The 23741-nt window shown below is 38.4% G+C and overlaps 3 protein-coding genes across 10 annotated transcripts; 2 read left to right on the top strand and 1 right to left on the bottom strand.

Annotated features, from left to right (window-relative positions):
* Positions 1 to 4013: 4013 nt before the first annotated feature.
* LOC125219202 (pumilio homolog 2-like) lies at positions 4014 to 9881 on the top strand. Of its 7 annotated transcripts, none has more exons than XM_048121114.2 (11): positions 4014 to 4096; positions 4325 to 4383; positions 4594 to 5224; positions 6259 to 7784; positions 7870 to 8011; positions 8119 to 8226; positions 8306 to 8518; positions 8615 to 8725; positions 8854 to 9048; positions 9225 to 9399; positions 9480 to 9881. In XM_048121114.2, exons 2-11 carry the CDS (start codon positions 4373 to 4375, stop codon positions 9518 to 9520), a joined length of 3153 nt encoding a protein of 1050 aa, XP_047977071.1. In that variant the 5' UTR covers positions 4014 to 4096; positions 4325 to 4372; the 3' UTR covers positions 9521 to 9881. The 7 variants fall into 7 exon arrangements, with proteins under 7 accessions (XP_047977071.1, XP_047977070.1, XP_047977075.1 ...); XM_048121113.2 differs by having other exon boundaries at positions 4043 to 4096; positions 4553 to 5224; XM_048121118.2 differs by having other exon boundaries at positions 4049 to 4383; positions 4553 to 5224; positions 6259 to 6886; positions 7004 to 7784.
* Positions 9882 to 14740: 4859 nt separating this feature from the next.
* LOC125222484 (probably inactive leucine-rich repeat receptor-like protein kinase At5g48380) lies at positions 14741 to 17647 on the top strand. 2 transcript variants are annotated; one of them, XM_048125125.2, is made up of 3 exons: positions 14741 to 14944; positions 15399 to 16296; positions 16438 to 17647. In XM_048125125.2, the coding sequence occupies exons 2-3, from the start codon at positions 15466 to 15468 to the stop codon at positions 17437 to 17439; spliced, it is 1833 nt and encodes a 610-aa protein (XP_047981082.1). In that variant the 5' UTR covers positions 14741 to 14944; positions 15399 to 15465; the 3' UTR covers positions 17440 to 17647. The 2 variants fall into 2 exon arrangements, with proteins under 2 accessions (XP_047981082.1, XP_047981083.1); XM_048125126.2 differs by having other exon boundaries at positions 14941 to 15059.
* A 1159-nt stretch (positions 17648 to 18806) lies between these two features.
* LOC125218397 (uncharacterized) lies at positions 18807 to 21525 on the bottom strand. Its single transcript, XM_048120055.2, has 2 exons — positions 21021 to 21525; positions 18807 to 20536 (listed from the first exon to the last, which is right to left on the bottom strand). The coding sequence occupies exons 1-2, from the start codon at positions 21263 to 21265 to the stop codon at positions 19144 to 19146; spliced, it is 1638 nt and encodes a 545-aa protein (XP_047976012.1). The 5' UTR covers positions 21266 to 21525; the 3' UTR covers positions 18807 to 19143.
* Between the last annotated feature and the right edge of the window lie 2216 nt (positions 21526 to 23741).

The raw sequence follows: 23741 nt of genomic DNA, 5'->3' as shown, positions 1-23741 counted from the left end.
AGAGGTTAGGAGTTAATAATTTTCAACCTGATAAATTACAATCAGATTAGCTCACACCGAATAGCTTGTAACTTGAATGGACCAGACCTAAAATCCGATGAACTGGCCCAATGAGTTGGACCTAAATACAACTATTATCTATTATTTCTTCATGTCTAACACATAATTCAACATTTCATTATTTATTTTAAAATTACAAATATTATATAAAAAAAAAACTTCAATTTATATTATATATATACAAAATTTTATTAATATAATAATAGATAAATAAATTTAGAAAAATAATATTTCTAACTACAACAAATAATCTAATTCTAAAATATGCTTTAAAATTTCTCAAAATATGTTTACCTTTTATTTTATTTATTAAAATTTTGAATTAGAATGGAATTATGTTTGAGTTTAAATATATATCTTAAAATTATCATATTAAATGTTTGTCATCCTATAAATGTAATTAATTTTTATAATTATATATTGAATTAACCACATGTTAATTTTGTCGGTACCAGTCCAAATAACTCACTGGGCTAGTCTAAAACCCAAACAGTTAGGGTTAGGGTTGAATATTGTAACATGATAAAATCACAATCTGATTAACCCACACCCGATTAACCTGCAATTCGAGAAGGGTAGACTCGAAACCCGCTGGGCTGACCCAATTGAAAAGTCACGCTTTGGTTCGGCATTAGTTTTAGAAAATGTAATGAAAAGTGGGTTGAAAAATTAGTTGAATGTGAATCTTACTTCTATATATTCATTTTATAATAAAATATGAGTAGAATGAGTTAGTGGAATGTCAGATGACTGAGATTCATTATAAAAAATACTATTACATCTGTCCTACAAGAATATGCACTTTCTAAATTTATAAACTCTTCTCTCTAATGAGGTGTAACTCATTTTCTACTAAAAATATTTTAATTACTTCTTTCTTTCTACTTTTCTTTTACTTTATCAACTATGCATTAAAACTCGTGTTCAACCAAAAGTGCATATTCTTATGGAACGAGATGAGTAAAAAATAAATGTGACTACTAGTATTGACGGATGAATCGAAAAAAATAACTAAGTAACAAATAATAACAGTAGGAGAGAGTACTATTAGAGCATCTCCAACAAGGAAGGGTAAATAAAAGAGGTATATCATCTATATACCTCTTCAAAAAGTGAAATATACACTTCCAAAAATAAACATACTCCAAAGGAAAAAGGTATATAAAAAGGTAAATGATTTTTTAAACATAAAATAATAGTACAAAATGCATTAAAAAAATATAAAGTGTGATATCTTCTCAAATACCTTCTCCCTTGGAGAATGATTTTTCATGGAAATAAGACAAATATGGTAGTTATAAAATTTTACCTTTCCATTCAAAATAGAAAATATATAATACCTTCTCAAATCTCTCTCGCCTTGGAGAATGATTTTTCACGAAAAAAAGGTAAATATGGTAGTTATATAACTTTATCTCTCCACTTACCTCTCCATATGAAGATGCTCTTAGAGCATCCACAATAGGGTGGACACTTTGGCTGGACACTTTTACGTTTTTTGTCCATAGCCACTTTTTATTTGTCCACGGCCACAAAAAAAAGTTTCCGCAGCCACATTTGTTAGCCACATTTCACTTTATTTTTATTCTTTGTATATTTTAATTCAATTAGAATTTATATTTTAATTCAGTTAGAATTAAAATTATCGGACTAAAAATAACTAGAAAACGAGATAATAATAAAATTAAAAAAAGTGATGAGACCAAATATTCGTTGTGTTAAATGGATACCGGAAAATTGTACAACGAACATTTTATAAAAAAAAACATATAAAAACAAATAAAAACACCGCCACCATCTACTCGGTGGCGGAGTCGGAATCCTCTGCCTCTTCTTCGTCGCCCACTGCCGCCGCCGCCCCTGCCCCCGCCGCCCCCGGCGTCGCCCCTGCCCCCGGCGCACCCGGCGCCGCTGAACCAGACCACCGCAGGTCCTCTCTGATCCTACACATGAGCTCATAGTATATCGCCTTGGTGACCGGGTCGGTCGCGGACTCGTAGAAACGGCAGTTCTCTTGCAGTTGTTTCATCAACTGCACATTCAGGTTCCTGTTCAAGACCACATGGGGACCAGGGCCCACGGACTGAGCTCCAGAAGGCGGCTGCGCGCTACGCGATCCAGACGCGGCCGCCGAGTAGCGGGAGGAACTTGCAGGCATTCTGGCGCTGCGGATACTGGCCTTTTGCCCCGGAGGGCGTGAGCGCCTAGTGTGTGTATCAGAGGGCTCCTCCGTTTGGACGTCGTTGAGGTCGATTGATTGTGAGCCGCTGCTGCTGCTGTAGTTCCCGGCTCTGTTGCGTCTATTGCGCTTCGCCCCTTGAGCTTCAGTCTCCTCCGCACAGATGGCCATGAATTTTGAGCAGTTCTCGAGAACGAGAAACTCCTCCCAGTGGGCGAACTTAGGCTTCCATAGCTCGTTGTATTGGGAAACAGACAGAGCCTTCACATTGGTCGTTGCCGTAGATGCCCGCGAACTTCCTGGTGGGTGTCAGCATCCTCCCAAACTTTTTTTGGATCTGTTCCGCGTACGCGGTTTGGCGCCTCGCGGCTTGAAGTCATTGTAGGTCAACAAAACGCGCTTCCAAAAGCCCATCTCGGTCTGATCGGTGCCAACTACGGGGTCTGATGTGACGGCATCCCATGCCCTCGCCACAACAATCGACTCCTCTTTGGTGTAGTGCACGGACCGACTCACTACTGCTGACTCGCTACCGCCGCTGCCGCTGCCATCCTCGTCGCCGCCCGGGTCGCACCCTCTCCCACCACCGCCGTCGCCGCCGCCTCTCCCACCCCCGCCGTCGCTGCCTCCGCCTCCTCTCCCACCGCCGTCGCCGGAACATCTCGTCGGCGGGGTGTCCGGTAGGCCCGGACTCATCAGCCCCATCATCTGCTCCAATGTGAATCTATCGAAATCAGACAAAGGAGACTGGGTGCGCTGGAAAGAGTGAGAAGGGGTATCCAGACGCGGATGTTGGTCGAGTCCATAGTGGGTCAATAATCCCCGAATGCCGATCGACCCAAATTCCTCTAATGCGAGGACTGACCCCGATATTGGGTTTGTTGCCACGGCGGGGATGTCGGTGACCACTACTGGAATGGAGGGGGACTGGGACTCGATCCCCGGGGAGTGGGATTCGATACCCACAACTGAGATGGCTGGGAAGAAGGATAGTATCCGTATCCCGATTCTTCAATGCCGGGTGAATCTTCGTCTCTCCCGTGCATTTTGTATAAATTATGTAGAGTGAAATTGGATGTAGAGTGAAAATGGGTGTGGAGTGAAAATTGGTGGGATATTTATAAAAATAGGCAAAAAAAACAATTATAAATTTGAAATAAAAATAAAATAAAATAAAAGGCAAATCGGCGACCGCCGCCGCGGTTTCGCCATGCAAGATAGCCGCGGCGGCCGCCGCTTTTCTCTCTCCTCCGACTCGTCCTCGGCGCTTTCGGGGCGAAAGCCCTTCCGCCCCACAAAAGCCGTCCGCCTCCGGGGCGGACGCGTCCACCGCAATAGCCAGCCGCGGTTTAGCCGCGATCGGGGCGGCCGCCGCGCAGCCGCTATCGTGGATGCTCTTATAGCATTATCATGTGCAAGAGGGCAAATTTGAGATTTCAAATGGTAAATAAAGGTCATAAATAAACCTACAATCCTTCAACAGAATAGTAAGTTACAATAGTAAAAATTGATTCGAGTGAGATATAGTAGCATTTTAAATAATATCACTTCGAATGAAAAGAGCGAACGTGTCACCCGCATATTCTTCTATGGGAACAATTTACAGAGTAGAACTTGTGTCTGTTGATATAAATCCGTTATCATCACCGGGTCAATTAGACCACCTAGTATTGAGGAAATTTGTTATTGACAAAATTAAGCAAAGCCCTGTGAATAATATCGTCAATGTATTTTTAGAAACAAGAATAATAATAGCAACTTTTAGATAAATTTGGTGACTATGTATATAGTCACAACACCCCTTTCTCTTCTCACTCTGTACACAGTTCCAAAACAAAACCCTAAAATGGGTTCTTTGTAAGAACATTTCGCCGCCATATTCATCCTTTCTCTTTTCTGTATATATATATATATGCCTTTCATTCTCTTTCATTCTCTTAAACTGACCTTCAATATCCTCCTTGTGTTTGCTATCAGAAACTAAAAATGATTAAATTTTTCTACAAATTAATTTCAATCAACATGACCCTTTTCGCAACACTTAATTTATTGTGAGATGAGTTCCTTTCCTTTCTATTTGATCAGGCTGGAGACTTCATTCATCTTCAAGAACTGAGCTATCCTGAGGCCTTGATGATCAAAAGGTTGTTTTTTTATGAGCTCCAAGATTTGATTTTTTTTTCTAATTTGGTCGTGGGCTTTGATTGAATTAGTAAAGTTCCGTTCTTGGCAGCTCTCTAGGTTTTCCAGGGTTGGTATCTGCTGTTTTGCTATTGAATTGACTTAAGCTTTGTTTCTTCTTGTAATGAACAGTGAATTTCCGGTTGAATAAACATGTTATCCGAATTGTGTAGGAGGCCGATGGTTGGAAATAGTGAGAATTCATATCCGGATGAGTTTGAGCAGGAAATAGGGCTGTTGCTCCGTGAACAGAGGAGCCAAGAGGCTGATGATCTTGAAAAGGAGCTTAACTTGTATAGAAGTGGCTCAGCTCCACCGACGGTCGAGGGTTCGCTAAGTGCAGTTGGTGGGTTGTTCAATCATGGAGCCAGCAGCGGCGGCTCTGGAAGTGGAGCTGGTGTATCTTCAGCAATTGCTGAGTTTGCAAGAAATAAGAGTGGTAATGGGTTCATGTCTGAGGAGGAGCTTAGGTCTGATCCCGCGTATCTATCTTACTATTACTCAAATGTCAATTTGAACCCACGCCTCCCGCCTCCTATGTTGTCGAGAGAGGATTGGCGCTTTGCTCAGAGGCTGCAAGGAGGGAGTTCTGCTATTGGGGATAAGAGGAAGGTGAACAGGAGTGATAGTGGCAATGGCGGGAGATCCGTGTTTTCGATGCCTCCTGGTTTCAATCCGAAGAAGCAAGAGAGTGAGAATGAGGACAAGCTGCAGGGTTCTGTGGAGTGGGGTGGTGATGGACTAATTGGTTTGCCTGGATTAGGACTAGGTAGCAAGCAGAAGAGCCTCGCCGAGATTTTTCAGGTTAGCAATTTTCACTCTACCTTTATTTGTATGATCTGTTTCTGGCTTTCTGCTAATGATATTGGTATCTTAAGTTCCTGGCAATGCCTGCAGATTTTGTATAATTGGCGTGTGGTAGTTCTGCTCAGTTGCTGAGAGTTCCATTGAATATGTTCCTTTATGATTTTATCTCATAGGTGTATTTCACATTTCCTTGAACTTGATGCTTCCTAACATGCAACTTTGGATTTTTCTAGAGAATTTGGTGTGCACAGTTTTTTTTCTAATACAGACTGAGTTTTTGAAAATTATTCAGCAGTTCTTCAGATATAATAGCTTTTTATTTGTTCCTTATGTCCTATCATTGCGATTGGCTTTGTTTGTGCTTTATCAATGGAGCACCATTGCTAAAGTGATGCCATTTCTGTTTAAACTATTGCAAGCACAAGATGATTTAATTCTACAATGAACTCTAGAATATGGCATGCTTGCATATTATATGTATGCTCCTCCCAAATGTCATTAGTTTATCTCCATTAGGATATCTGACACACCCCAGGGTGTTTGCACTTTGAATTATATATGTATCATCGTTTGAGTCTTGAGTACTTGTGAACCCATTGCTTAACTGGCAATGTGGGTAAGCGTATGCATATCACATGCTCTTTTTTTTAAAATCCTGATGAGCTTGATTATCTATCATTTCTTCTGTAGTTGTGGTCATGTTTGGATTCCTGTTTCTCCTCTTGAATGAATATATGCAGCATTATCATGAGCTAGTCTTCTTGCTTTATTATACTTCTCTAAGAAGCTTCCTGTTTGGCAGGAAGAGCAATTCATATTTTATTTTCTGAGTTATCATCAGTTTCAGATAATCAGATGTAAATGTTTTGTACATTTTAACTTTACTTGGAGTCATTTATGTGTTGCATCTATTGATGAGTGAAGGCCAAGTTGGTACTTTGGACCCATTTCTATCAAAATGCATTCTAGTCCTGCATTCTCCATCTCTTTTTACGATTTTATCTGGTCTTAAGATCTTAACATCTCTACAGGATGATATGAACCGTGCTTCTCCTGTTCCTGGACACCCTTCTCGCCCAGCTAGCAGAAACGCTTTTGATGAGAACTCTAGTGGTATGGATTCAGCTGAGGCTGAGTTGGCTAATCTGCGTCGGGAATTGTCTTCATCTGATCTAGTACACTCTACTTCAAATATCCAGACCTCATCTGCTTCTCAGCACACAGGAACAGCTGCATCATTTTCTTATGCTGCTGTCTTGGGTGCATCCTTGTCGAGAAGCTCAACTCCTGATCCTCAACGCATTGCAAGAGCACCAAGTCCTTGCCCAACTCCCATTGGAGGAGGCAGGGGAGGAAATTCAGAGAAAAGAAACATAAATAGTCCTAATTCTTTCAATGGTGTAGCTTCCCATTCTAATGAACCTGCTGATATTGTGTCTACTTTATCTGGATTGAACCTTTCAAATGGCATCATGGAGGAGGAGAATCATTTATCTTCCCGGAATGAGCCAGATGCTGAATACCACAATAGTTATCTTTTTAGTGTTCAGGGTGGCCAGAATGACGCAAGGAAACAATCTTATACAAAGAAACATGAAGCTGGGTCGTACAATATGACTTCTGTTCCCCAGGCAGATAAAATAATGCCTTCTGATTCTGGTATGGGAAATGGTGGTGGGTCAAATATAAGTGGTAATCATAATTTTCAAGCTGAGCTCCACAGAAATGTTATTCCTTCTAATAACTCATACCTGCAAGTTTTTCCTAATGCTGCAGCTAATGGCGGGGGAGGTGGAATTTCTCAGTATCAGCATCTGGATAGTCCAAACTCATCATTTTCAAATTATGGATTAAGTGGGTACCCTATGAATCCAATATCAGGTCAACTTGGTGGCTCCAATTTGCCACCGTTGTTTGAAAACGCTGCTGCAGCATCAGCTATGGCTTTGCCTGGGATGGACTCTAGGATGTTGGGGGGATCAAATATTGGTGCTGCTGCTGCCGAGCAAAGCCTTGGAAGATTAGGAAATCAGGTTCCGGGTAGCACACTGCAGGCACCTTATATCGACCCTTTGTATCTGCAGTATTTGAGAACTGCTGAATACGCTGCACAAGTAGCTGCTCTTAATGATCCTTCTGTCGATAGGAACTATATGGGTAACTCATACATGGACCTGCTCCAGAAAACTTATCTAGGGAATCTGTTATCTCCTCAGAAATCTCAATATGGTTCTCCCATGGGTGGTAAAACAGGTGTCTCTAGCCCTCATGGTTACTACGGTAATCCTGCTTTTGGGATCGGATTGTCATATCCTGGAAGTCCCTTGGCTAGTCCGGTAATCCCAAGTTCAGGTGGGCCCGGCAGCCCTCTGAGGCATGGAGATTTCAATGTGAGATACCCTGGTGGGTTGAGAAATGTTTCAGGGAGCGTAATTGGACCCTGGCACTTGGATAACATGGATAGTACTTTTGCTTCTTCACTACTGGAAGAGTTCAAGAGTAATAAAGCAAAGTGCTTTGAGCTTTCAGAGATTGCTGGTCATGTTGTTGAATTCAGGTTTGCCTTTTTTATTAAAGTTGAAATTATTATTCATTTGCGAGGCTCTTGATTTCTGACTTTTCATCTCTACATCTTATGTCAGTGCTGATCAATATGGAAGCCGGTTTATCCAACAAAAGCTTGAAACTGCAACAACAGATGAGAAGAACATGGTTTTTCAGGAAATTTTTCCACAAGCTCTTGCATTAATGACTGACGTATTTGGTAATTATGTAATCCAAAAGGTACAGAGTTCTGTGACTATTTGTAGTTGATATGTATGCTTCTGAATCACTTCATTGTATCTTAGCTTTGTTAATCCACCTCTATACTGAATTTAATGCATTCCCAGTTCTTCGAACATGGTATGGCATCTCAACGAAGAGAGCTTGCTGACAAGCTTTTTGGCCATGTACTTAGCTTAAGCCTCCAGATGTATGGTTGTAGAGTGATCCAAAAGGTAGCATCATCTTTGGATTTCGCATTCATATGATGAAATGACTCTTTAAATCATTCTTCCTTGCGCTCGGATTATGTAGGCAATAGAAGTTGTCGATGTGGATCAAAAGATCAAAATGGTGCAGGAGCTGGATGGCAGTGTCATGCGTTGTGTCCGTGATCAGAATGGGAATCATGTTATCCAGAAGTGCATCGAATGTGTCCCTGAGGAGCACATTCAGTTTATTGTCTCGACATTCTATGATCAAGTTGTGACTCTCTCGACACATCCTTATGGTTGCCGTGTGATACAGGTTACTAAGAACTGTTTAGATGTCTTGGTTCACACTTCTAGTTGGAATTGCGTTCAAAATGTTAATGCATAGCATGATATACTTCGAATTATGCAGAGAGTTTTAGAGCACTGTAAGGATGAAATTACCCAGAGCAAAGTTATGGAAGAAATTTTGGGATCCGTAAGTATGCTGGCACAAGATCAATATGGGAATTACGTAGTTCAGGTTTGTATTTTCCTATGAAATTGTTTTGTATAATGTGTTTCATTTGTTTACTTACAAAACTCGTACTTGAATGTCTGTCATTTAGCTTCTTCTTTTCACTGACTGCTTTTTATGCTGCTGGTATATAGCATGTACTAGAGCGGGGAAAGCCACACGAGCGATCAGCAATTATTCAGGAATTAGCTGGGAAGATTGTCCAGATGAGCCAGCAGAAGTTTGCATCAAACGTTGTCGAGAAATGCTTAACATTTAGCAATCCTAGTGAACGCCAACTGTTGGTGAATGAGATGCTCGGAACAACTGATGAGAATGAGCCTCTTCAGGTTTGTCGCTCACTTTCGTCTTCTATCGTAATTTCTGATAGTATTCTTCAGAATTGAAAAGATGAAGCTTTGATCCTATCTGCACAATTTTGATACGCCTAGATGCGTATTATTTGTCTTTCTATACTTAAAGTTGAACTAGTAATACATTTCTAAACTTGTATTTTCTCAATCAGGCAATGATGAAAGACCAATTTGCAAATTACGTTGTACAGAAGGTTTTAGAAACTTGTAGCGATCAGCAACGTGAACTGCTCATGTCAAGAATAAAAGTTCACTTGAACGCATTGAAGAAATACACATATGGGAAGCACATAGTAGCCCGTGTGGAGAAACTTGTTGCCGCTGGGGGTATGTTGAATCTCAACTTCCTGATTCCTATTTCGGCAACCACACGTGCTAATCAATGGTTTTTATTTGTTGAATGGTAGAGAGGAGAATTGCGGCTCAGACCCCAAATCCAGCAGCATAGACGCGTTGTAGGAAAGAAAGAAATTGTACAGCTAACTGAGGCTAGTTTGCGCTATACCTCTCTTTCTCATCTTTCTTTCTTAAGCGGAGCATATTATATTTGATGATGAGGATATAAGCTGATTGCGAATAAAGCTGTCGCCGTCGTGTACTAAGAAACCTGTACATTGTGTAGTGTTAAGTTTATACATAGAGAGGGTGTAGTAAGAGCTGAATGCTGCTGCTGAGGAGAAATATCGAAATGGATATCAGAGGGTGTAATATAGTTAGTTTTACATTGCAAAGTTAGTTTTAATGTGCAAAGTGACTGTACAAAATTATGCCTTCTTCTAGAGTTGAAGTTGCTTTTTTTTCTCTCTTCATTTGGTTTTTTAGTATGTATCACTTGACTTCTTAAGGGACGTTATGAATTGCTGAGAAAAGATTAGGCTGAAGCAAATCTAGACGAAACTCGGAATAAACATATCAATTAACTAAAAGTATGACACTACTATTTACTAATGGTTATAGCACAGTTGGCGGTGCGGAGATTACTAGATTCAGCTCGTTCGGAATACACGTGGTCAAATTAAAAAAAAAAGTAGAGAATTTTCAAAAACCATATGAATCTTAACAATTATCCAATCTCTCAACACGATAGGAAATTGTAAATGAGCCTTGGATTTACAGTGGTTCGGTTTTGTCCAACATGACAACTTGATGATCTCTCTCAACTGTGCTAATTTGATTAGTGTACATATGTTGTTTCTACTTCACAGCTCCAGCTTATCAACTTATAACTGAGTATGAGTGCATGAGAACCTTTTTGTTAGCTACTTTGGCTTTCTGATTAAATAGGTCTACATCCAAGTACACTCCATCTTCACCCAAGACATTCACCAGTTCCATATAATGATGAAATTTTGAAACTGGTAGAGGTTTGGTGAGCATATCTGTAGCATTATGCTTAGTAGAGAACTCAGTTATATCAAAGTGCATGAGAACCTTTTTGAAACTGGTAGAGGTTTGGTGAGCATGATATACCAACGCATTTCATTGATTCGCCAGTAACCCCTTTAGTCAAATTACTATATTACTTAATGGCCTCAGTAAGTGTCATATTCTCTGCTTTTGTTGTAGATAATGCAACCACATTTTACAAACCTGATTTACAATTGACAGTTAAACTAAACATATCGAAAATGTAGTCTGATTGAGACTTTCTTGTATCAACATTTGCTACATGATCATAGTTACAGAGGCCATGTATAACATCTCTTGACCAATTCATAGAGTTGTGTATACTACAAAATATTTTTTGGGTGCTTGTATATTGTAATTTTTTTTTTTTATTTTCCAATCAATGAGAAAGAGTATTTTGTCATAATCTTTTTGTATGTTATTACTGCATTTAAATGTGTGAGAAACAAACAAGTCTAATTCTTCTCCTTAGTAGACTGGTTGTGAACATCATGCACAGTAGGTAACAGAGTCAGTGCGGGTTAGACATGCCTAAGGTTCCGGAGCCGCCGGTTCCGGTTGTGAAAAATCTTGAACCGGAACCGAACCTTGAGCACATTTCATGGTTATAGTTTCGGTTTTGATTCCGAATTGATGGTTTTTTGCGGTTCGGTTCGGTTCCAAACACTAGAAATCGGCAGTTTTTGCAGTTTTCGGTTCGGTTTCACAGTTTTCTAGCAGCTTTTGTTGTTCTGATATGGTTTCAGTTCCAGAATTTTGGAACGTGAACCGGCCCATGATTCCAAAAGTGACGATTTCGATTTCATTTAAATCTCATGGTTCCGGTTCGGAATCGTAACCACTGGTTATGGTTTCGTGGTTAACCGCTCAAACCGTAAACCTTGGGCATCTCTAGTTCAGGTTAATGACATAAATAGTCTATGATATTTGTATAAAAAATGATAGTACTAACTTTATACTCCCTCCATCCCCAAAAAATAGACTAATTTTACTATTTTTTATTGTCCCCAAAATTAGACAAATGTTAAATATAGAAAGTTTTCAACCAACTACACACCACTAATAATGTGGATCCCACAATCCATTAACACTATTTTCACTATTTTTTTTTCTCTCTCTCTATGTTACTCTTTTCAATCTCTCCCTCACTTTATCAATTGCACATTAACTCGTGTCATATACAAATTTGTCTAATTTTTTAGGACGGAGGAAGTATTTTGTATGCTTTGGATTAATTCAATTTTTAAAATTTTAATTTCAAATGAAAATTGAAAATGCCACATAACTTTTGTATTTATGTTAACTTAATAAACTACTCCCTTTATCTCTAAAAATTTGTCACCATTTGACACGACATAAGTTTTAACAAATGTAATAGAAATTGGGTTGAAAAAGTTAATGGTATGTGGATTCTACTTTTATATAATAGTTTTATAATAAAATGTGAGTGATAATGAGTTAATGCAGTGTGGGTCCACTACCAAAAATGGTAATATAAATGAAAAGTGATAAATTTTTAGGGACGAATGAAATAAATAAGTGATAAATTTTATGGGAAGGAGGGAGTAGTATTATTCATCACATTATATTTATTCTCTATTCAAAATAAAAACTTAGGCAATGTTTGGTAGCTATGTTACAGCTAGATAGTGGGATACATTCGGGTTTAGTTGTGTGTTTGGTAGCTATGTTACAGATATGCATAACCCGTGTTTTGTATCCGATCTGGACGAAGCCCACTCAAAAGCCTATGTTTCAAACAACAACGTAGCTACCACATTTCCCTAAGTTACAAATCAAGTCTACCTAGTTAGTTTTAGAAAAATACTCCTCATGTCCCATTCAAAATGAAACATTTTCCTTTTTGGGTTGTCCCATTAAAATGAAACGTTTCATAAAATGGAAACATCATCTCTACTTTTTCAACTCTCTTACTTTTCTCTTTTCATTAACTAACAAAATAACACTACATAAAATTTCATGTCGATAATCAAATGTTTCATTTCTAATGGGACGGAGGGATGTACAATTTTACCTATCAACTTTACATACAACCATATATATGTATACAATATATTTTATACATATACATACATTAATTATATTTCAATATAACAAATAATAATTGATGTAAGTAATGATGTGAAATAATATAATAAAACAAGAACCACACTATCATTATGAAATAATATAATGAAACAAGACCTAAACTACTCCCTCCGTCCCATTAATTGACACCAATTTTTTTTTTTTGTTCGTCTCCTATTAATAAACACCCATATTCCACTAACTTATTACACTCATATTTTATTATAAAATGTATATAAAAGTAGAACTCATATTCCACTAACTTTTCCAATCCACTTTCAACTACATTTCTTAAAATTCCTGCCTAGTCAAACGATGCCAATTAAGGGGTGACGATGGGAGTATATAGTTAATGTAAGATGAGAAAGGATAAGTTATGGTATGCTTGGTTATTTTTAATATACATAAAATATATGATGATAAAAATAAAAGTAACAAATTTAGTTATGATCATATTTATTTAATGTCTCATTTTTAACATTGTTATATAATTAAAAATGGTATGTTAGGATATTTTCATATATATAAAATTATACTCCGTATAGTAAAAAATTAAATTAAGAAATTTAAGTTATGGTCATATTTGTAATGTAATATTTTTAGCATTTTATATAATAAGAAATGATATGCTTGAGTATTTTTCATTGTCAACAAATCGTCAAACCACTCAAAATTAAGGCAACACGAGGATAGTTTAGTCAGTAAGTTAAACTAATGAGGATAATTTTGACAATCCTAATTTTTATATTTATTTGTAACTTATTGTACCAAATATCTAAAATATGATAACTCACAATTATCCTTAGATACTAAACATCCGATCAAAATAAATTAACTATTCGAAACTATGATAACTATCACTATTTATATCATGTCTAATCGAAACAAAATATACTCCCTCCGTTTCACTATAGTTAAGGCAGAACTTTTGGGCACGGAGTCAAAGAAATGGATGTTGGGTGTGTCAAATAAATAGATAAAAAAAGTACTCCAGAGAGAGGAAAAGATAGAGAGAATAAAGTAAGAGAGTAAAGTAAGAAAGAGGAAAAAGTTACCATATATGGAAATGACTTAACTATGAAGAAACTTTCCCGAAATAGAAAAATAACTCAACTATAGTGAAACGGATGGAGTAACTCCCGAGCAATGTCTTAATGTGAACTTAGGCAGCAATTTTCTTGCTTTTCTCTATTCAGATTTGTTGTATCTTTCATACAATTAAAATTTAGTAACCAATTTACTACAAATATTATTATAGTTAGTATACCGAGTATTTAAATTATTTATAGTTAGTATACGAGCTCGTGGTTTGACCAAACCCTACACCATTTCAGATGGTACACTAAAACCTAAAATAGAATAGGTAATTACTCTAAAATCAATCTCACTTTTAGTTTTGAGTAAAATATACTCCCTTCGTGCCATAGAAATAGTCCATTTGGTGTTGACATGAGTTTTAATGTACAATTGGTAAAGAGTAAGAAAGAATGAGAAAAGTAGCTGAAATTATATTAGTGAATGATTGACCCACAAATGATAAATTAAGAGAATGAGAAAAAAGTTGTCATAAATGAATATGGACTATATCTGTTGGACAAACAAAAAAGAAAATATAACATGTTTCTATTTCTATAGGATGGAGGGAGTATCTTTAGGTTTACACTAAAACAAAAGTATTTTTAAATTTGTGAGTGATAATATAAAAATTATTCTTTTAAGTTTGAGTTTAGTGTAAATAATTGGAGTAAAATTATTATTTAATATGATATTTACATTAAAATTAGTTGAATTTAGAATAAATAATTAGAGCAAAATCATTATTTAATTGATACTTACGATTTGATTTGAATTTAATATAATTCCATTGACGCTAGAACCATAGGATTATAGGTATTTTGTGGTTTGCCTTGCTGCAATGAGTTTGGCCTAGGTTCGAATTCCACTGATGTCGTGTAGTTGCTTCCATCTCTCAGGTATAAGTATGAGGCCTTGGGAGATAGACTCAGTGGATTAAGATCTCCTTCTTAACGGGCTATTGCGTATTCTAATTTAACTCCCTCACATGACGTTGGGGGAAGGGTATGCAATAGGTATTCTGTGGCAAAATGTGATTTCTATTTATTTAATTCGAAGAAAATGGCAAAATGCAAAGCAAAAGTCTTGCCCTTTTTGGTCGTCACATATTTCAGTCTTTGCTACAGTCGGAGTGGGAAAGCAGCTAAGAAAATTCAAGGAATTGTTCGCATACCGTATTTGACCCGCCTCTTAACAGTGATTGATTCAACTCTTATTTCAACCATTTTTTTTATTCTCTCTCCAATTTCACACTATCCTAATTCCAGTCGTCGACGACGAAGATCCATTCCTTAAACTTCTGGTATATTATTTTTCTTTTCCCCCAATCTCTTCTCTATGTATTTAATTAGTCTTAGTTCCCTTACAAGACTCGATTTTTCTTATTCTATGAAGCCCAATTAAGTCTGAAATTCTGGGTAATTTCCTTTAAAATTTAGCGTTTGTTTGTTATGGCTTTATGGGATTATGAATTGTGGTTGAAGAGTTGAAGCTTATTTGTGTTTACTTTTTTGATTTTCGGTTCTTGTTGAATTTTTGTACTGTTTTAATTGTTGAAGCTTGATTTCGGTTTGAGTAAATACTGTCCCTTTTTGAGCTACGTTCCTATTAGGTTGCTTTTAGTTAGAGTCATAATCCCAAGCCATAAGTACTTAAACTTATATATATGTACTATAAAACATATTAGTGGTTTGTTGTAACTTCTCATTGAGTAGTTATGTTCTGATGATGCTGTTATTTTTGTCTCCAATCATAAGATGAAGCAGTTGGTCTCCCAAAAATCTTGAACCCGTGTATGTCATCGGTTGCTCGGTTGTTGTATTGATGAGAATCTTATCAGGCTCTGGAGCCCTCTCGGCTCTCGTCACTATTCTCGTTTGGCTGCTCCCGTTTGGCTCGTTTGCTCAAAATGATGTCAACTGCCTCAGAGCGATAAAAAGTTCTTTGGAAGACCCGTTGGGAAACTTAGGGACATGGGATTTCAGCAACAACAGTCAAACATCTATCTGTAAGTTCACTGGGATCGAGTGTTGGCATGCTGATGACAACAAGATATTGAATATCAGATTGCCGGACATGGGACTCAAGGGTGGTTTTCCTCAAGGTATTGCCGGTTGCCAGTCCCTAACGGGCCTAGATCTTTCTAGAAACAGCATCAGTGGAAATATTCCAAATGATATCTCAAAGCTAATTGGTTTTATCACTAGTCTTGATCTTTCTTCCAACCAGCTGTCGGGAGAGATTCCTGTGAATCTTGCGAATTGCTCATTCCTGAATATCCTGAGACTCGACAACAACCAGTTCACTGGTCAGATCCCTCTTGAGCTCGGCCAACTCAGCCGGCTCACGACATTTAGCGTGGCAAATAATCGACTGAGTGGACAAGTTCCCTCATTTGCAAATGCCACCGTTACAGCAGAAAACTACGCAAATAATGCTGGACTATGTGGTGGCCCTTTACGTCGTTGCGATGGCAAGAAGAAGGCTAGCCATACTCCTATCATTATTGCGGCAGCCATTGGTGGGTTGACCGTTGCAGCTTTGGCCTTCTTGGTTGCTATGTTCTTTTTGCGCAGAGCTTATAGAAAGAAGAAGGAAGATGACCCTCTGGGCAACAAATGGGCGAGGAGCATCAAGGGCGCAAAACGCTTCAAGGTAAGATAAACTCGGATTTCCTTTTCATAAATTTTATTCCACTCATGTAAATCACTTTGCAATTGTTCATGTTATTAATGTTTCAATTACATTATGGAATGTAAGTAACAGTGTTTTCCTTTCCCGTCTCGTCCTTTTCAGCTTTCGATATTTGAGAATACAGTCACAAAAATGAACCTAGGCGATCTAATGAAGGCCACGAACAACTTCAGCAATGAGAATATAATTGGGTCGAGGCGAACTGGGACAACGTACAAGGCAACACTCGAAGATGGGACATCCTTTATGGTCAAGAGATTGCAGGACACTCAACACTCTGAGAAAGAATTCATGTCCGAGATGGATACATTAGGCAGTATAAAACACCGCAACTTGGTTCCACTTCTAGGTTTTTGTGTTGCTAAGAAGGAGCGCCTCTTGGTCTATACATACATGCCTAATGGAAACCTACATGATAAAATACACTCGAGCGTTGAGGGTGAAGTTATGGATTGGCCCCTGCGGCTGAAAGTCGGGATCAGAGCTGCCAAAGGATTCGCTTGGCTCCACCACAGTTGCAATCCGCGTGTTATCCATAGAAATATCAGCTCGAAATGCATCTTGTTGGATGCGGATTACGAACCAAAGATATCCGATTTCGGACTTGCTAGGCTCATGAATCCAGTCGACACCCATTTGAGCACTTTCGTGAACGGTGAGTTTGGTGACTTGGGTTACGTTGCTCCTGAGTATGCACGGACGCTGGTGGCCACGCCAAAAGGGGACGTCTATAGTTTTGGCGTTGTGCTTCTCGAGCTGGTGACAGGTGAGAGGCCTACACATGTATCTAAAGCCCCGGAAACCTTCAAGGGAAGCCTAGTGGAGTGGATATCCAAGCTCTCTGCGGCCTCCAAGCTCAACGATGCAATTGACACGTCCTTGGTGGGGAAAGGCCACGACAGCGAGCTCTTCCAGTTTCTGAAGGTGGCTTGTAGTTGCGTGCTGCCAGGGCACAAGGAGCGGCCCACCATGTTCGAGGTGTACCAGCTCCTGAGAGCTATTGGGCAGAGGTATGATTTTACTACGGAAGACGATATGTTGATGCTGCAAGATTCAGGGGCTGCTGACAACGTCGTCGAACTCATTGTTGCTCAAGACAAGTAGGAGGAGAAGATCTACGACCAAATCAAAGCCAGAGAGGGGGGGAGTGTCTGTTACATATTGTGTAATTATGTTGTGTTTTAATATATTTTGTGTGCTGATTTAGATCAGTGTTCGTAGATTTCTTGAGTCAAGATGAGATTTTTGGTGCCATTACATAGATGGTATTTTATCTATCTTCGCAACGATGAATATAGCTCGTTGTTAATCATCTTTTTGCATTGCCATTTTATTTGCATTTGTTGGGCGCAGTTTTTTGTTTCTGCTGACAAATTTGTAATGAATATGTACTGTTATTAAAACATAAGAAGGGTGTTTTTAAGAACTAGATGCGCGACTTGCTACTATAGTAGATGAGAGAGTTCCTAGAGGGCCGATATCAAGTCTCCTGGAAGCCCACTTTGCCGAGAATATTGAAACTAAATACTGATGCATCATTGGAGAGTGAATCGGGACAATCGTTTGATGGTGGCGTGATTCGGGATGATACAGGTCAATGCATACATGGATTTGTTGTGAATATCAGGGTATGTTCTATTCTTTTGGCCGAAATTTGGTGTATTTTCCATTGGTTGCAGCTTGCGAAGACACTTGGAATAAGAGGGTTGGAGGTGAACGGCGATAAGTTTGTAGCGTTTGCTACGATGTTGGAAAAATTCGAAGTGTCTGTTAATTGCAAGGTTATAGTGGGAAGGATTTGTAAATTAATCTCAAAGTTTGATTCGACAGTGGTGCGCCATGTGCATCGCGAGGGGAATTTTGCAACAGACTTTTTATCACACCATGCCTACAGCTTTACTCGGGATACATGCTTTGAATCAACCACCATCAGGTCTTAATATTTGGCTCATTTATGATAGATTAGGCAATTTATATTGTTGTTAGTTTATTGTCAAGCCAAGTTTAGCTTGCTTTCCTTATCAAATAAAAAATAAAAAAAAGATACATGGTCCAAGTTGAGAGTAAAAAATCTAGAGCAAATATTTATTACTTTTTTCTTTTTATTTTTATTGGTAAATAAACTTAAATTTATAATTCATATTACAGTGATCTCAAACTCAAGAGCTTTGTTACAAATGGCAATAAGCAAAAATAGGTGTAAAAATATAGAAAAGTCATAAGTAGTACTAGTATTAGATTGTTTTAGCGAATTTGATAAGCGTACATAAAAATTTATCCTAAAATCAAAGGATATTCTCAAGGAATTAAATTAAGTTAGACGTGCAAACATGATAGTTGTAGCAGAAGCAAAACGATATGATATAATCACACTCATTCAAAAAACACAGCCACCAGTTTTCTTAAAATCAATTTATGATTACCGATCTAACTTAATCATTCAAAACACGAAAATAAATGAATTAATTAAATACGACAAAATAACGTTTGCCACCAAAAACCAACCAGTCCATCAACAATCAAAATATCATCACACACTACGTCAGAAACAATCCTTGTTATCCCAACAGCATGTTTAACATACAGTTTTGGGAAGCTAACCTATAAACAATTACTACTTCTCAAAGTTCACTAATAACAACACATATATAATCCCTTTATACCCCAAGAAAGAAAAAAAGGGTAGGGTGTGTTAAAATCGTTTCTACCCGTCTAAACAATCCACTACTTACAGGTATAAGCAAGAAACAAGGCATATATATGAGCATTGAACGGCTAGGCTATTAGATGGTAATCAATGACTCACTATTAAAAATTCCATCTTGGAGATGTATGAACAGCGCTCTGCCTCGGCCTCGGCCTGCGTTTTTGCTGCTGCTCCATGTCGTTCCTTTTCTTCATAATGGACGAAACTGTTGGACTGTAGTAGTCATTGCTCCTTTGAGATGTTGCACCTTGTGAGTACACCTTCCTCCCTTGCATGAGGTTCTGGTGCTTCTCAAGATTTAACCCACGGGCCACTGAGTTTTTTGGGACCGGCCCCCATCTGTTGTAGCTCACACAGCTCTGGCTCCTTCCTATCTGACAGAACCTTCCCTCTTTGGGGCTTGGGTAGTTCCGGCTTTCGGCTGTTTCTGCGGAGTACATGGTGGTTTCTCCTTCACTGCTGTATGCATGTGGCAACTCAACGGGTGAAGAGCTGGACTGGACGTCGCTCTGGGCTCCATTCACGGACCCTGTTGATTCTGCATCTGGAATGGGGCAGGAAGGGGGGCCCTTGTGTGGCTTTTGAAGCAGGAAATCCTTGACATAGTTTTGATCCGACCTCGGTGGCATCGTTTTTCTTGATTGCTTAGGTGATGATGCAGCTTTACTAATCCTTGGAGGGAAGTTGATGTCCAAAAGTTGGATTTGAGTAGTAGGAGTAATAGTGGCATCCTTGTTCCTAACTGGGCTTGAGGTCAGCATTGGGGACTCGTAAATCTCAGGAGTTGGGATACCGGGAGCATGAGTAGCGCCTTGCCGGTCACCACTTGAGGTCTCGTCTTTGACTTCCACAGTGTGGACAGCTGCTGAACTTGGTCCAGGTTGCTGCTCTACTGGTTTGGATGAAGATGGTGTCCCCTCATTCTCACCTTCAGTTGGCTTAAAAACACGCCGCATGGTGAATGATGCACAAGAATGCTCACTTTTCTGGGCAGAGGACATCAATCGGATCAGAGGTAGTTTCGGTTTATTTAGTTCATCAAGGTTCCCCTCCCAGTGCTGATTAAGCCAATGACAGATGACAGGCATAGGAATGCCAAATTGCATCGGGGTGTCTTTCCTCCACGACGACGTTGACGATGACGAAGTTGAAGTGGATTTGGTATTTGGAGAAGTTGCAAGAAGCTTCATAGGATCGCAAACCATAAAGGAGAGATTTCCATGAAAATCAAAACCAGCAGAACCCGGGCTCCATGTCACTCCATCAGTCGATAACTTAATCAGATTGTCAGTAGCTATTACTACCTTCGCTTCACCGACTGTCAACTCCTGTTTATCTGTGTACCCCAAAAGATAAACTATACTTCCCAGCTCCAGATTCGGTTTTGAACAAGTCTTTAAGTAGTGAGGATGCTGCACGGGAGCATTCGATTCACCATCAAAAGTGTCAAAGCCCACCATTGTCAGGTCAAGAACGGAGCTTGTGATAAAGAAGCTGCATTAGACAGGAGGAACATCAATTATTGGTGAAAGCATTGCCTCTTTCTTCCTTTTATTTACCAACATCAGCAAATCAGGGTAAGGTGATAAATCTCAAGAGTTAGATTTGCAAACATAAATTCAAAGGAGACTAATTAAGCAAGGCTTGATGATTAGAATTCCAAACATAGATAAACAAGTAAATCAATTATGTGAACGTGAACATGAATAACAATTCAAGTGTTTGGTGGAACTTATACATTACTACAAAACAGTTGCAAACATGAGGCGTGGCGCCCTAATTCCATCATTTCAAAATCATAATTGTAATTACTCTAGATTTAATATTAACCATGTTGCATCTTAGTCTTATCATCAATTCTATCATTATGAACCCTAATTAAAGTAGATTGGTATAAAAAGTGATGTTCAACATCCAACCACCTATCCACTTTTTGCACAAATTAAGCGAATAGAAATTGGTATAGTAGAAAACTGACCGGTGAGGGAATAAGGAAGCGGAGAGAGCACTGTGGAGGCGGATCTCGGCGGCTTCAGCGGCGGCAACGGAGGGGAGATTGGCGTGGGTGGTGAGCAGCAGATTGCGGTGGATGAGGAAGGCGGTGCCGCCTCCGTGAATTCTGGCCATGGAGGGAGCCTTGCCGGAGAAAATGGCGGCCTTAATTCTCTCCGACTTGGTTCCTCCACCGTTGCAGAAACACCACGAGTCACCTAAAACCCTCATTTTGTTAATTCCTTGAAATTAGCAGCCTCGAAATACAACAAATCTCGGATCGAGCATTGCTCAGTCATCCGTCATCACACACACAAACACTATCCTCAGATGGCTTTGATTTAGCAAGCTGGTGTTGCTGAAAATGGAGATTAAATTATACTACTAGTCCAGTAGTGTGTGTAAAAGAGAATTTGGAAGAAGATTGCGGAGTGGAGTGGGGGTAGAGAGAATTTAGAGCACAACGCAAGCACGGAATAATGGATATGGAATTTCCAGTTAAAGGAAATGTCGGCTCTTGCTATATTTTTAACTCGCACATTTTTAAATTTTACCTCTCATTTAATAGTCTCATAGCCATTCAACTTGTTGAATTTGTCGATTCTTACTGCAATTAGGAGTATCGCGGTTGGCAATAGAGGGACAGATCTTACGGTAATTAGCCTGAGTTCAATATTTTAAAAATTGGACCGGCCGGCAAACCGGCGTCGTTACTGGTTCACTGGTTCAACCGGTTCACTGGTCGAACCATTGGTTGAACCGGAATATATAATAAACACATATATTAAATATTGTTAAGAAATTTAATATTTTTATGTATTAAAATAGATGATGTTTATTAATTTAAAAAAAATTATTTCGTAAAATAATATTAGAATTAAATATGAATTAGGTATTAAGTTTAGATAAATATTCATTGATGTCAATAGCTAGGGTATATAAATTAAGTATGTAATATAAAAAATTTATTTATAGTAAATAATGAATCTTATATGGTACTAATAATAATATAGATGGTAAGTAGAGCATCATTAAAATATAGAGGATGATAATTATTTATATTATAATTAATAATTATATTAAAGAATATAAAATTAAAATGAATTATTAGTTTTTGTAGATAAAAATTTAATGGTTAATGTATAAAAATATTTGATGTTCAAATTGTTCAATGAGCTCATGTGGTGGAGTGGTAGAGGTCTTCTTATGTAGAAGAGAGGTCATGAGTTCAACTCCTACCAACAACAAATTTTAAAAAATTTTAAACAAAACAATACTAAACCGGTTTCCGGTTCACGGTCCGGCCGGCCGGTTCTGCCGGTTCACAGCGGTTCAATGCATTGGTGGTTTAAAGGAGTGAACCGGACCGGACTACCTACCGATTCGCGGTCCGACCGGTTGAACCGGCCGGTCCGGTCCGGTTTTTAAAACATTGCCTGAGTTCGAGTTCTACTACTTTAAGTTCGAATCCCACTAATATCGTATAATTGCTTCCATACAAATGTGAGGTCTTGGGAGATAGGCTTCTGGCAACCAGTCGGTTAGTCCTCCCATTTAGCGGGCTACTACGTATCCTGATTGAACCCCCTCAAATAATGTCGGGACGAAGTGTGGGGGGCGCCAAGCGACGGAATCACCTTTTTTGCTGCAATGAGCGTATAATATGACACAAAAATTGAAATAAAATTGATAAAATAAAATAGAGGAGAAGGATAGTAAAAGTAATGTTGATAGATAGTGGGACATACATTATTATTAATATTTTAATAATGAAATAAGTTGTAAATAACTTAATGTATAAGAATAATAAAAATTAGAATAATTTTCTATAAATAGAAATGTCTGTATTTTTCCGGGATATGTGAAAAAAGAAGGTGCACATATTTTTATGGGATAGAGGGAGTATTTAAGATGAATTTAATTTCTTGTTTGCTACTGTGCTACTATTTGTTTAAAGTATAAATGGATAAAATTATCCTAATAAAATAAATGACATGCATAAAATCCGTGTCATCTACAAATGAGACTATTTTTTGTGCATAGAGGGAATACTGCCATAGTAGTAAGTCTCGACAACCAAAATGTAAGTCGTGATCAAATACTTAAATTGCTAGAAGGAATGAGCTTGAAAACCACATCTAAAAGATGATTATAGTGGTAACTCAACCATACAATTAGGAGATCTCATGGGATTATAATGGTAACCTAACCACAACTAAGATTTGACTTGAAATGATTCTTAGAAACCTCCAAAAGGATAATAGAAAAAGATTCACTTATGCAAGTGAGAATTGAGACACCTTAACATGTGAATCACTTGTGAATCCAAATTGGTGTTTCATGGCCAGTAAATGACACAAACATGATAATTGATGAGTTTGTAAATAATATTTTGTCAATATTATTTTCTCAATATACACAAAAGAGGAATGGTTCAAGGCATAAAGTTCACCAAGCCGCGGTGTTTCTGATAATGTTGGCTATATAAAGTTCAAAGCCCTAAGCTACAGTTCCAAATGCAATATTATTTCGTGGGAATTAAGCAAAAAAGTATGCATTCATGCATGCGTGCATATGTTTCATTATGTTGGTTTTGAGCTCATAGGGCTCATACCATGTGGGGATTATAGGAAACATGAGACACTGGAAAAATATAATGGGGAGCCTCTTGGCTTTCCACCTCTTGTAACCTATATTGCCTTACGTT

This window comes from Salvia hispanica, chromosome 1, assembly GCF_029641045.1.
Source record: "Salvia hispanica isolate PSC_SH4W2 chromosome 1, Shi_PSC_v1, whole genome shotgun sequence".
Classification (NCBI taxonomy): domain Eukaryota; kingdom Viridiplantae; phylum Streptophyta; class Magnoliopsida; order Lamiales; family Lamiaceae; genus Salvia; species Salvia hispanica.
The sequence above is the reverse complement of the archived record's forward strand: the minus strand, read 5'-3'. Positions and strand labels throughout refer to the sequence as shown.